This window comes from Lotus japonicus, chromosome 1, assembly GCF_012489685.1.
Source record: "Lotus japonicus ecotype B-129 chromosome 1, LjGifu_v1.2".
Lineage (NCBI taxonomy): Eukaryota > Viridiplantae > Streptophyta > Magnoliopsida > Fabales > Fabaceae > Lotus > Lotus japonicus.
The window spans coordinates 117,864,046-117,877,639 of NC_080041.1; the positions used below are offsets into that span (position 1 = coordinate 117,864,046).

The 13,594-nt window shown below is 36.6% G+C and overlaps 1 protein-coding gene across 1 annotated transcript; it reads right to left on the minus strand.

Moving 5' to 3' along the window:
• Window positions 1–8,470: 8,470 nt before the first annotated feature.
• LOC130732520 (glutaredoxin-C5-like) lies at window positions 8,471–9,360 on the minus strand. The gene has a single exon (XM_057584549.1). It carries the CDS (start codon window positions 9,246–9,248, stop codon window positions 8,856–8,858), a length of 393 nt encoding a protein of 130 aa, XP_057440532.1. The 5' UTR covers window positions 9,249–9,360; the 3' UTR covers window positions 8,471–8,855.
• Between the last annotated feature and the right edge of the window lie 4,234 nt (window positions 9,361–13,594).

Here is a 13,594-nt window from a genome sequence, read left to right on the forward strand (position 1 = left end):
CATAAAATAAAAACAAATTCAAGCCAGGTTCTCGTTGTTGGCGTTGTTGCCCTGGCTTGTCCCAGCTTTGGGATCTTCCTTCTCTTGATCCTCATTCCTGTGCTGCTCATTCCCATCCTCGCCATCTTCTTCAGGCTCACTCTCATCATCGAATTGGGGAAGGAGGTCGAGGCTAATGTCATCATCACCAACTACTTGACCATCCTTGATCTCCTTCAGCCACCCAATGCGGGAAAGATCAAAGCCCGGCTCAACTACACTGATCTGCTCTTTGGCCGCCAGAAAGCCTTGAGCATATTGGAGAGAAGCACGCCCTATGATGGAAGCATTCAGGCGATCATATTTCTTTTCCAACTTCTGATATTTGGCTTGAACGGCAGTGTGCTTGTCATTTATGGCTTCTTTAAGAGACTTGGTCTTTTGAAGAAGCAGGTCCGAAGCAGCCAAGTCTTCAGTTAACTTAGCACACTTCTCCTCAGCAGATTTCAGCTTTTTGTTGGCAGTCTCAGCATCAGTTTTAGCCCGCTCATAGGCTGTCTTGTAATCAGCTGCCTTCTTCTCAAAACGGTTCTTGGCTGAGATCAACTCCTTCACGCACTGAGCCATTCCCGCCACAGTACTGGCGGCAGAAAGCGCGTGATGGATCGCCATGGAAGCAATGTTGGGGGGACCTTGACCGGAAATGTCCTTGTGAATCCGGTTGTCAAAAGTACGGGTCATGAATTCCAGCCCATTGAAGTGAGGATCCGACAAGTTCAGCAAGGGGGGAGGAACCTCGCCACCAATGGCTGAACTAGGGCCAGCCTGGCCAAATGGAGTTGATGGGCGGTTGATCAGCGCGCTTGAATCTTGTTGAGGGGGCGGGACATTGTCATGTCCCTTCTTTTTCTCAGATGGATGACTTTTTGAATCAAGAGTCGATTGGTGGAGAGGCTTACCACCAGCAGCACCTGAAGTTTTTTGACGTTTAGGGTCCCTGACGTTGTCAGAACCCGAAGTACCTTCATTCTTCTTCTTCTGCTCAGTTTCGGCGGCCCTCTTCTTCGCCGCCGCAGCAGACTGGGCGAGGTATTCCTTCATCTTGATTGGGTTCGCATCAACCTTGCTTTTTCCCATCGTAGCTGTATGGAAAACACCAATTAGACGAGACACATGAACAAAAAGAAAAAGAAGTTACGTACAAAGATTATAAACTTACTAAAAAATTGATTTAAAGTGCCGGATTTCGACGCCTCAATCAAGTCGTGACCAGAAATTACTGGTAGTGTGCGGAGGTAATCGGCGACGCCTTGTTCAGATTCATCCAAGGCGTCGTATGAAACGGATATTTTTCGGCGAGGGTTCTTTGTCCAGTAAAAAGGGAAGAGAGGGTTATTGTCGGAATCTCGGAACAAGTTCTTTATTTCGGGCGACTCCATAACTTTAAAGTATTTCTTCTGCCATACTTTGTAATGGCTTTTAAGGGCGGTGAACCGACTCATGTTCTTACGGGCTAATAGTGGAACCCATTTCACAGAAGTAGGTTTAGTGGTGACTGATTTATAGAACAGGAAGAACAAAGGATAGGTCGGAGTGAAACTCAAGTGTTCACAAAGAATTTCAAAGCAGCGGAGAAAACCCCAGGCGTTGGGCTGGAGTTGGCAAGGCGCCACATTCAGAAAAGAAAGAACGTGACATATAAACGGCGAAAAAGGAAGTTTGATGTTCAAGTCTAAGAAGAAATAGCCATAAACAAAGAAGAAATCGGGCGATTCATCGGCTGGTTCTTTACGCAACAGAACACAGTCATCTTCGCCACATGGGAGGACATTCAACAGATGATCTTCATTATTCGAGGTGGCGGGATTTATCTTCGTGAACCCTTGAGCAGATATTCGAAGCGAATTAATGCTCCCAACGATGCTCCAGATAGAACGCAACAGACATTTATCTTCAACTAAATGCACGTCAGAGCGCCATTCAGGTGAAGACAAATCTCCATTAGAGGAGAGAATTGAGTCTACAGAGCCGGCGGGACCGGAATCATCATGGGTAGAAGGCGAGGAGTGAATTTCAATTATAGAGGGGGCGACAACTTCCTCCTCCGTGGAGGGTGAAGAAAGTTCTAGGGAAGAAAGGCTAGCGTTTGGTAAAGACATGCGAGGCAGTTTCATAAAAAGAAGAAAGAAGATGAACAAACTAAAAGTAAAAAGAAGATGAACAGAGTCAAAAGAAGAAAGAAGATGAACAGAGTCAGAGAAAAAAGAAGTAAACGGAGAATCTCAAGAAGGAGAAAAACTAACCAGGGGAAGAACTGTGGGTTTGAGAAAGGAGAACGTCGGCGATAGGGGAGCACCGCGCAATGACGACGGCCGGAGGAAGAAAAGGTTCACCGGAGTTCAAAGAAGAGAATGAAAGCTGCGGTGAAAAGGTTTTCAGAACAAAAGTTTTAAGAAAGTGAAAAATGAAAAGTGAAAAGGGGTTTTTATAGAGAGAAAGGAGGAGAGAGAATGAGTGGGGGAAGATCGTGGGATTATGGGATTTGAAATTCGAAAAGGTATGAAGCGAAAAGACATTACTCCTCGAGACGCACAACTGAAAATTGCATTTATAACAAATGATGACGAAATCCCGGAAAACAAGGATACGTGCGTCAGTTGAAAAGACGTGATTGACGGTTATGATTAATGGCGACATATCTTTGAAACGGCAACAAAGGTGGCGAAGCGTGAAAATGGCGATGCAACAACGAAAGTAAAATGGCGATGAACGAATAAACAATAGAGGCGAACTACTAGGTAACATGATGAAGACATTTCGACTCATTACTCGAGTCTCATGTCTTGGGGGAATGTGGACTGGGCGGGACATAAAGAAGATTATGTCCCGCCCAAAATGAACAATAAGCCTTTGAAGCTAGCCATGGCGGGAAGTGCGACACAACGAGCTTCATTGCCCTCCCTTAGATGATGGGTCCACAAGCCAGCTGGAAGATTCCTTTGGATTTGTCTTATATGTACAGGGATTTGGGCCCTGATTGTCAGGCCCAAATATAGTAAAGGTCCATGTCATGACCACCCCCTCTATAAAAGGGGAGGTCATCCACTTGTACGAAACCAACTTTTTCAGCATTAATGAGAATATTCCTTTTATGGTAGTTTTGCTATTTTAGTGCTCTGCTAGGGTTTACTTTTTGTCTTTCTCTTACGTAAGCTTGCCCTAGTACAGAACACTATTATACAATTATTGAAGATTTAATTTGATAACTGATATTTCGTTATTGTCCACTTTCATGCTCACTCAAATTCCATGAGAGTAATATCTTTTTCAACAATTTCAACAAAATAAATTATTCATAATGTTGAGAACCACTTTTCAAATAGGATAAGGAATCCAATTAACAATAAATACCCCAAGACCATCCTAAAGAAAACTTTCTACCTTAGATACAATAAAGATAGCAACACCTTATCGATGAACGATGACTTCTTCCAAATCATACAATATGCTAAGTATTCTTTCAAGAGCACAAATATCACCTTAGAAAATTGAAACACATAAAACAAAACATTAACTTCCCTCTCATGCTCCTTCAAAACTGTCCAGACTTCATGACGAATTTTGTAGAGATTTCAGGCCAAATTTCTGCTTCATTAAGTAACACATTTATCTTTTTTGTAAGAAAATAATCATCACCGTAAAATTATCATTTATCTATATATTTTTTAGTTTTCTCTCTTCCATTGTTTTGTCCAGCTAGAGAGACAGAGAGAGAACATGTAACTGAACCTTTTTGGAAGCCATCCTGCATTTTGATATTGATTCTTTAAGGACTTGAGCTATTTCTGTAACATAAGAAAATCCAATTAAGAATGGCCATCACTTACTATGAGTCAAAATAAGTTCTAGCATTACCATATCAGTTGGTCGTTACCACATGTTTCTAAGAAGACTTGCTCTTTGCGCATCCAACTTAGCCATGTGCCGAAGGATTTTCAAATGGCAATACCCTTAGTGTTAAAGGATCTCAACTTCAATCGCGTATTCTAGATCCTATTGAGCAACAGAGGGGAAAGGCAACTCTTAGCAGTTAAATGCTTCAGAGCAAAAACATAGCAGAATTTAGCATTTAGGCATTTAATATGACTAAAATAATTTCATTTGCATACAAAAATTAGTTATATAAAGTTACACAAAATGAAGGTTGTGGTTGTGGAGACAACCTCTTACTTTCAGTTGTTGGTTAAGGCGGTATATGTCACATTAGTGTCATCAGACATCATAGAAGAAATTAAGATAATGGGTAACCAGCAGCACGGGTGGAAATCAGGATTTATCACCTATGTCTTCTTCATCTTATTAACAATCTCATCTATCATCTTCTCCACTCTCTTAGTTCGAACCTGAAATGTACAAAAACCTCAACTGTAACCACCAAACAATCTATAATACATATCAAAGAGTAGGCACTGCACTTTGCACCCTCCTTATTAATTATGTACATCAACTGAATTCTTATTTTCTTGCAATCTCACACTTCTGAAGCTTATTTTCAGCTTGTATTTTTAAGAGACCACAAAACATGGAAACAAGGTAAAAAAAAAACATTTATTGCATCAAACAACTACAGAATGTCAAAACAGCGCCCCAAAAGACATCATTAGAATTAAGTGATGCTCATACAAAAACCAAGTGACTTTACTTTGCCCATTCTTCATAGATTGTGATCACTTGTTTTGTACCATATCTTGTTTTCGTTAGCAAACTATATGGGTAAATTACAACAATAATTTTATTACTCACAAAGTTATAATAATAATTTAAAAAGATAAGGTTGATTAAAATTTCTAAATTGGTTTTTTTTAAATATTTTCAATGTTTTCATTTTATTTTTAATATAAAATCTACATAGTAATTATCGAAACATAAAATAAAATGTATAGTAGTTGGGGTTGTTTAAATAACACATGAGAAAATTTAGGTTAAATAGTTCATCGTCCAATCACCGATTCAATCTTTGTTCAACCACGGTCCGATCAATGAACCTGGAATCGATCAAGACTAGTGCCTGACCGGTTCAATAACCGGTCCGGTCCGGGAAAATATGGGTATTTATAGACCAACAACTAAAATAAAAGTTACAACAAGTCTAGTAAGAAGTCGTCGATGTTCGGGTCTTGCAACCAGATATTCGCTTCCCTCCTATCCTTGCAATCTCAGCAGTACCTCACATATCCTTTGCCATTTCCTAGAACCTCAATCACCTATAACCAGATCAAACCTAGGCAAGTGAACAAATTTCTCACACCCATTTCATCAAACACTTGTTATGCCTCACCCAAATGCCCAAATTTTAAATACATGCTCACTAGTCACTAGCTTGGTCTTACAAAATGGTTCATCTTTCCCCCTACCGTTCTTCCACCATCATCAAATTCATACAAACCCATTTTGACTAGATCCAAACCCTTGTGATCAAAACCCCAATCCAAACCCATTTTCACTAGTTGGTGGATTAGGTGCAACAACAACATCTAGATCTGATTTAAGACGATATGAACATGGCAAACCCGAACTTTGCGCAGCAGGATGGCTAGTGAAAGGGGCCGAAACTGGGAGAGACATGGTTCATGAAAAAAAAAGAAACCTCAAGAGAATAGCAATTGTTTAAAAAAATTGAGGGGGTTAAAATAAAATTTTAATATGTAAACTAATTTTTTTATCAACTATACACACGTAAATTCATATAAAATATTAAATTAATTCATATATATAAATATTTAAAATTTATTATAGCTATGTTAATACATTTTTTAGATGCCTAATGCAACCAATTTTTTTAAAAAAAAGACAATTTTTATTTAATTTTAGTCAGAGATATATATTTTTTTATTAATAAAGAGCCGAACCTAAACCAAAAAAGAAAACAGCGCTACAAGACCTCACTTGTTTTTTGTTCAACAAGATCTCACTTAAATACAAGTTGATCCGTTAGGCCCACTTGATGTGAGTTGGGCCACAATACATAGACACCGCGCTACAAGAACTCACTTAAATAGATTACAAAGTTCTTCAAAATCTAACCCATGTTCCTTGACACACCCCCTCCAAAATCCCATGTTGTTAGAGCCAGTAATTGGGATTTTTTTTTTGACAAAGGTAACTGAAAGTATTCTTGAGACTAATCACTCATTTTATGGTCAGTATACTAAGCAATAAAGGATGAGATATTGATTTTTTTTTTTATTCATAAGAGTACTTGAGATTTGAAGCCGAACTACTTACTTAAAGATGAAGTGCTAAATCACTATGTCACTCTGTTATTAGTAATTGGATATATACCTATTTAATATGTGTTCTGATTATTTTTATTTAATTTATACAAGTGAAGTTTTGAAAGATATTTTGTCCCGAAATTAACCAAAACCAAGTACACATTCAATATATATTTTTTCATTAGATGTTTGTAAGCAATACCAATAAGGGATCAATTTGCTACGATACAAATTCATTTAACAAATTAACCAATTTTTTTATGTATACCTTTCAAAATTATGGATCAACAAAAAGGAAGATAATTATGACAATAAATAAATAAGAAAGGATAATTGCACTGTGGTTGGCTCCATCTCAAGCGCAATGTGGAAGCCTCCAAATACTTGCATCGTCGTTGGCTCGCATCAACAGGACACGTCGTCTAGCCATCATTGCCAGGAAGACTTTCAAAGAATTTGTCACCATAATCAAACCAATCATCGACTCTTATACCAATTGTTGGTACCAGAGCACGCAGCGGATAGTTAGGTGCACAAACTCATCTTCACTTGTGAAAACCTTGATGTAGAAACTTCTAATAACCCAACACCAACACTGACAGCAATAAAGTAAAATAGAGATTCAAGCAATTATTAATGTAGAAAAACTTCCCTCAATTTGAGAGAATAAATAACCATGGGCACAAGAGTCAAAAATCGTCCATTATAGAAAAATAATGAGTACAAAATAATGTCTTCCTAACTCTACTAGAGACTTTAAAAAACATCACCCTCAAGGTGGAAATAGACAGAAGAAAAACTCAACAAAGAGCACACTACAATAGACAATAGAGAAGACAAAAACTCAAACAAAGTATATCAAAATAACAGACTCAATGGCGGAAACAATATATTCCAGTTTCAACCAAAACGAATAAATGATGTGCCGTCAAACTGTCAAAGAGCTCAAAAATCTTCTTCGCTCACGAGATTTCTTGAATCTCTTTCTCTTGGAGTGTCTTTGGAAATAAATGTTTTATCTTGGTAAATGCAAATACGGGTTTAGACCGTTAAAATTGATAATGTGTTAGGCAAAACAATGCTTAAAACTCTTGGGGATTATCCACATTGGGCTAAAGAGCAAATTACAAATGGAATTAACATCACATATTTAAGCCAAAATCTTGAGACATTGGTTGTGAGTTATCTCATTTATAAACAGCTCAAAATTGTTTATTTTCTTCTAATACGGAATATAGCCACACCTGATACCCAACGGTGTCGGTGAGCTAGAAGAGGGAGATACAAGAGAGAAAGACCGGCTGAAATAAGCTACACAACCTTATTTTGTATATTGTATTTGAGATGAGTGTCAAGAGGAAATGGGTTCATGGTTTTTTTTTTTATTCTCAACGCATATTAGTGGCAATCGACCACATCAAAAGTGTCATCTAAACATGATAAGATTTTTATTTTTTAAAATTATTTTTAAACTCAAAAATTATTTTTTTCTCTTCTCTATGCATGTCTCCTCTCTTTAAACTCTCTTTCATACAATCTTTGAAACTATTATTTTTCTCACATATTTCTCTCTACTTATCTTATCTCTCCAAAGTCAAACATACCATTAACAACAATTAGTTTTGCAAAACGCTAGTACTCATATCCATTATCATAATCTTTCAAGGAAGAGTATTTATTTATTCTGAATTACATTGTTTTTCTCATTTCAGTTTCACTTATCTATTCTTTCTATTTTTTCTCTTATTTTTATCACATCACCAGTGATATCAGTCATATATGTACCAAAGTGCTTTGTTCATACTTCACACATCTTATGGGTGAATGTAGATTTACTTAGTATGCGAAGAAAACATTATTCTTAAGTAAAAGAAAACGGTCAAAGGGCACTGACGTCACTTCACAGCAAGGCTGAAGAAGCTCAAAAATTGGCACGGGAACATGGAGACAAGGAGTCTAGAACAATGAAAGCGACAACTTTAATATGTAAAGACACGACGCCGTTTCCACACAACCCTTCCCTGTTGATCTCTCCTTATCGATCCCCACACTAGAATTTCCTTTAATATTATTATAATTAGTACCTTAATTTTATTGTATTATAATATGCCATTTCCAAACCTAGTAATAGAAATATAAGAACTCAAAATTAACACTGGCAGAGTCCAAAATAAAACAGGATGAAATGAACAGCATAAAGAGAAGAATTCTAGGACTGAAACAGTAAAATTAGCTCTTTTTTTTCCTTTTCCATTAAGCATGTCTATCTTTACAATGGAGACCAGGGAAAGCACAAAAACAAACCATGACAAATAGGCAGCAAATACAACCCAAGAAAAAAAAGAGACAAGATGAGCCATTAAAAGTGATTGATAACAAAGTCAGCAAAATGGAATGGAAGAGACTCACAAAAAGACCACTTCCCTTTCCTCTTCCTCCTCCTCAAGTACTAGTAGTAAATAGTAGTAGCAGTAAGTGAAGAGTGAGTGATAGTAATAACACTGTTGGTTGGAGATGAAAAATAAAAAAAAGAAAAAAAAAGGAAAAAAAGAAAAAGAAAAACTCTTTTTTTTTATGCTTAAAACGGTGCCGTTTTGTTCTTCAGAGCCAGAGAGCACCAGCTTCTTTGAGGAGAGGGACCAGAGTGCCATTGATGTGGCAAGCCATGACTCTGTCCATGGTTCCGACGAGCTTGCCGCCGATGAAGACGACGGGGACGACGGAGGAGGTGCCAAGAAGCCTCATCAATGCTCTCTCCATGTCTTTTCCTCTTGGATCCTCGTCGAGCTCGTGGACCGTTGGATTCACTCCCATTCCGCAGAAGAGCCTCTTGATGGCATGGCACATGCAGCACGTGCTCACGCTGAATATCACCACCGCGCTCTCTGATGCCAGACGCTCCACGCGCTCCAGTGGGTCACCGCCGCCAGACATCACCATGGCGGTGGTCCGGGGTGACATGTAGCTTCCCCATGATGCTGTTTGGAAATGCATTGTGAATGAGAAGGGTTGTTTGTGTTTGTGTTGTGCTGAGAAGAGAAGTAAAGTTAGCAAGAGAGAAAGTAATTGAGGGAATGAGTTTTGAGGTGAGGAATGGTGGAGGGTGAAGGTGAGTATTTATAGAGGTGAGTTTAGTTTAGTAGGAGGTAAGAGAATCCAATCTCACTTGATATTGTGCTTGTGCTGTTTGTTTGTTATTATAGTATAGTATAGTGTATTCTTTAAAATCATGGGGGTGTGCTATCTTAATGCTTTTTGCTACCATAATATAATATCATATGTCTCACACTCTCTCATCACTAGTCGTCACCTTGTGCTATGTAAGAGAGAGAAAGAGAGAGGAGTGGATCTTGTGTGATGATTAAAGAAGTTTTTCTTTTGGAAGGAAGAAATTTCTGTTTAATACCAGATTTAGGCAGGAATAATAATCAACATTGAGGGTTATTTGCTTAAGTTAGGGACATGTTATAACTTTTTTGGAGGTGATCATTATGTTAGGAAAAAAGCGTTTTGTCAATATTACTAGTTTCTTTTTTGTGTGATGTGAGAGTTAAGGAAATCATGTTGTTGACTGAGTATTTTTTTTATCTAATGAATTTTACAATTTTAATTTGGGTATTATGAAAATTAAAAACTTTTTAAGAATGCGGTTCTTAAGAATCAACATTCAATTTAAGTTTTAACTACTATAACTAAAACTCGTTAGGTTATTATTAACATTTGGTACTTAAGCTAGATTAATGGGGAGATGTTAGTGTTAATTATGTATGATTTATTTATTTAGGTGAATGGAGAATTAATTAAGCAAGAGAGAGAGAGAGGGGGAGGGAAAGGAGACAGAAAGGACAGGCTTTAACAGGAGGGAGTTGTTGGGCAATAGACGGCTGAAACCGTCCTTGTTGTCGGCCCTACACGATCAAAAGACATGAAAGTGGCCATCACCATCATCTGTTGTTTCTTAATGCATCTCGGCTTCTTCCATTTGACACCTTGCTGCATGTGAATTTGCCTTTCGTCACTTCATTGCCCTAGCTAATAGTACTTCCCCTAATTTGTTGCAGAAGAACCATTATAATTAAATAGAAATACTTAATCACGCATATATACATTTCTTTCTTATCGCTATTTTATTTACTTTTTATTTTTAATTTGAATACGAATATTATTTACTGATGTAATCCTATTCGAATCAGGATTACAATAGTTTTGTTATCCACAATGATTATATTTGACTGAAACATGATTATCACAGTAAAAAAGACATACAACTTTAAAAAAAATATAGGTAAATAACTAAAGAAAAAACATTAAAACTTTTCTTTTTATGAGTGAAAAAGTTAATTTATTTTTGCCGCATCAGAAAATTACAAGAAAAGACAAATTAGCTAAGGAAAAGAGAATCACAGGTCAGCAGATTCTACAGATCAAGATCCGAGTCATCCACCAGACGAACACCTTTCGGGGGGCAACTGCTACCCATGCGTGCCAGAAAGTGTGCCACACTGTTACATTCCCGTCTCGCGGCCACCAGCCCAACAAACCTTTTGTGACGATTTCTACCTTCTATATTAATACACTGAAATATATGAAATCATGTTTGCATTTATTCTAACGCAAAAACAACGTGCACAAGAGTAAATAGAGGAAACATCGTCAACATGCATAATGGCTAATGACTTTTGAAACTACCATATAAACTTTGTGAACAATATGTGGGTCAAATAGATCACATCTAAAAAGTCTTGATTATCATTAAATTTGAATTACTAAAATCTTGATTTGTGGATATTTTTCTTCTGTGTGCTAATTAGTATGATGAATGTCTATTCTAGATTAAGTGTGTGTTCGGTTTCAAATCTGAAGATGTCAAACGTGGATCCAGAAATCCAAAAACAAATATTTCTTGCTTCTGAAAACATGGATCAGGGCCAAACGTGGATCTGAATGAGTTTTCCAAATACACTAAATGGGTTCATGTGTCTTTATGAGGTGCTTATTATTAGAATTAGAGAGGTATAACTCAACCACAAAAGCTAGCTCAAGAGTTGAGGTTTGCACTACTCTTATAAAAATTATCTATGCTCTATCTCTAACTAATGTGAGACACTTATTTTACAAAGAAGCAGTTTCGGGCAGTTAGGAACTATCATGTCATTTCTTCTACTAACCCTCAACTAAGGGAGGTTATAAACTCTTGCTAAATAATGCTTGTCAGAGGGATTGCTTAAAACCGCCGATAAACAACTTATGGCGAATGTGACTTCTAGGTTTTTTAAATCGTCGGCAAGCAATTCGCGGCAGTTGAAAACTCCCGCAAAACGTTAACAAAAACCTCCCCTAATCAGCAATTTTTTTGTATAGATTAGAACCCTCCTAATCTATTTGATTTCATAATTACAAAATACAAATGGATAACTAAAAAGTGGTGAAGGTCATAGAAGGGAGGGCCCCACTTATAACATGCTGCCTAATCTAAATCTGCCATATCAACCGAGATCTTAAAATTCTCATGCTTGTTAGAAATTGATATACTAGTACTAGCTAGCTAGCATATATACCTGACTAATAATCTGCCTTATAATTTTTCTATTTGGGCGGCTTCTGCGTCGAATTTAATCAGCTTTAGATGAGAATAATTTATTTTTCAATGGGATGATATTTTTCAATGGGATGAAAAATAACTTGCAAGTACTGAAAGTGTAATCTATTGATCAATCACAAAATCTTCCTTAATTAATTAGCTAGGTATCGAACATGATTATAAAACAACAGATACCAAAATTTCATTTCGATCCGTTCGAAGCCTATTCCACAGGCTATTTACTTTTATTTGTGATAGATTATGCTCCATTAATAATCCTTATCCTCTTTTATCTGTGGCCTGTGGGTGACACATGTTCTGGTTTTTTTTCTAGTGTGCTGGAATTAGCATCTTTCTCTTCTTAGAAAACAAAAATAGTAAGATGACCAAAAGTATTATATATCTATAAACCATGTGAGATAAATTAATATTGAAATGGATTGCGTTATGGTCAGTTTTATATCTAAGAGTATTTGGTTTCATTGTTTAATTTCATATGGAAATGCTAGCTGAAGAGGAAATATTATGCCCTGTATATTTTGTGCCTTTGTGGTTCCCAGTTAGTCTTGTTTTGTTTGAAAGTTTATCTATAATAAATATTGTCTTCTCTTTTGGAGGAAAAATAATTGCACATTTCTTTCTGGTTGAAAAAGAGGTCCATGTACTTGGAAGATGAAAAAAACATGAGTTGAGCATGAAACTTTTTATCCAACCTGATAAATTTTGGAGTTCCCACTTCACATTGGTATACACCTGTTTGTGTTGGACATCATCGACATTTGCAATTTATGACAGTTTTTTTAGCATCATCAATTGTATAGTTTTGCTGCAATTATAAACCGCCACAAATTACATATGTCAGTATCACAAAGTGGTATTCAAACATATTTTTGAAAATTTTGTATCAATATATATTTATCTTTTGAATAAAGTTAAGATGTAATCATATTGAATTCTAGTTAATTAACTTATAGTATATAGATTATTAGGAGCAAGGTAGTTATAATTTTCAACTAAATGGGACACATGCTTTGTTCCCATGGCTTACATCACGCATGCATCACATACGCGCACCCAGAAATCCAATTTTAAACAGTGCCTTTTTCATCAATTTGGTTGAATATGGATGCAATTCTGTCATTATTTACTTTATTTTCCCTTTCTTCTTAACATTTTGGAACAGAAATTAATATTACAAAGAAATTGTTAATTCATTGCAAACACTAACATAGAAGGGTCTGTTCCTTTCGCAGAAAAGAGAATGTTGTTCTTTTTATATAGTACTAATTAATTAATTATAATAGTATTTGAAGAGAAGCACAGAGACACAGATAGACATGTTTTGGATGAGGAAGATTTGAAAGAGAAGAAAGCGTGAGAGAGATTTTCTGGGCGAAGAAAAAGATAATGATATCATTCGATTGTTCTTGTCGGTGTGTTTTTTAATTATTTGTGTTTATTTTGGGTCCATATAGAGCTTAGTATCATGTGTGTGACGTGTGTATCTCAGTATGCAAAGGTGAAAGTAGATTGATATGAATGAATGCCATTGAATCTTACATTTGGGTCAGCCTTTAAACAAGGGGAGTGTAGGTAGCAGCTAGTAGAGTGGTCATGCTCAACAAAAGCTGGTCTCTGCAAATATAGTGGAATTAGCTTGTACAAGTCTCTACTTTCTGGTTTCTGAAAAGTTTGAAAGGATTGAAATGTCACAACATTATATGTGCATGTTTGTTTCCATATAGATTATACGTTTAAA

Bases quoted from the DNA above. Each gene is read 5' to 3' on its own strand.
- LOC130732520 (XM_057584549.1), bottom strand. From the start codon at position 9,248: ATGCATTTCCAAACAGCATCATGGGGAAGCTACATGTCACCCCGGACC.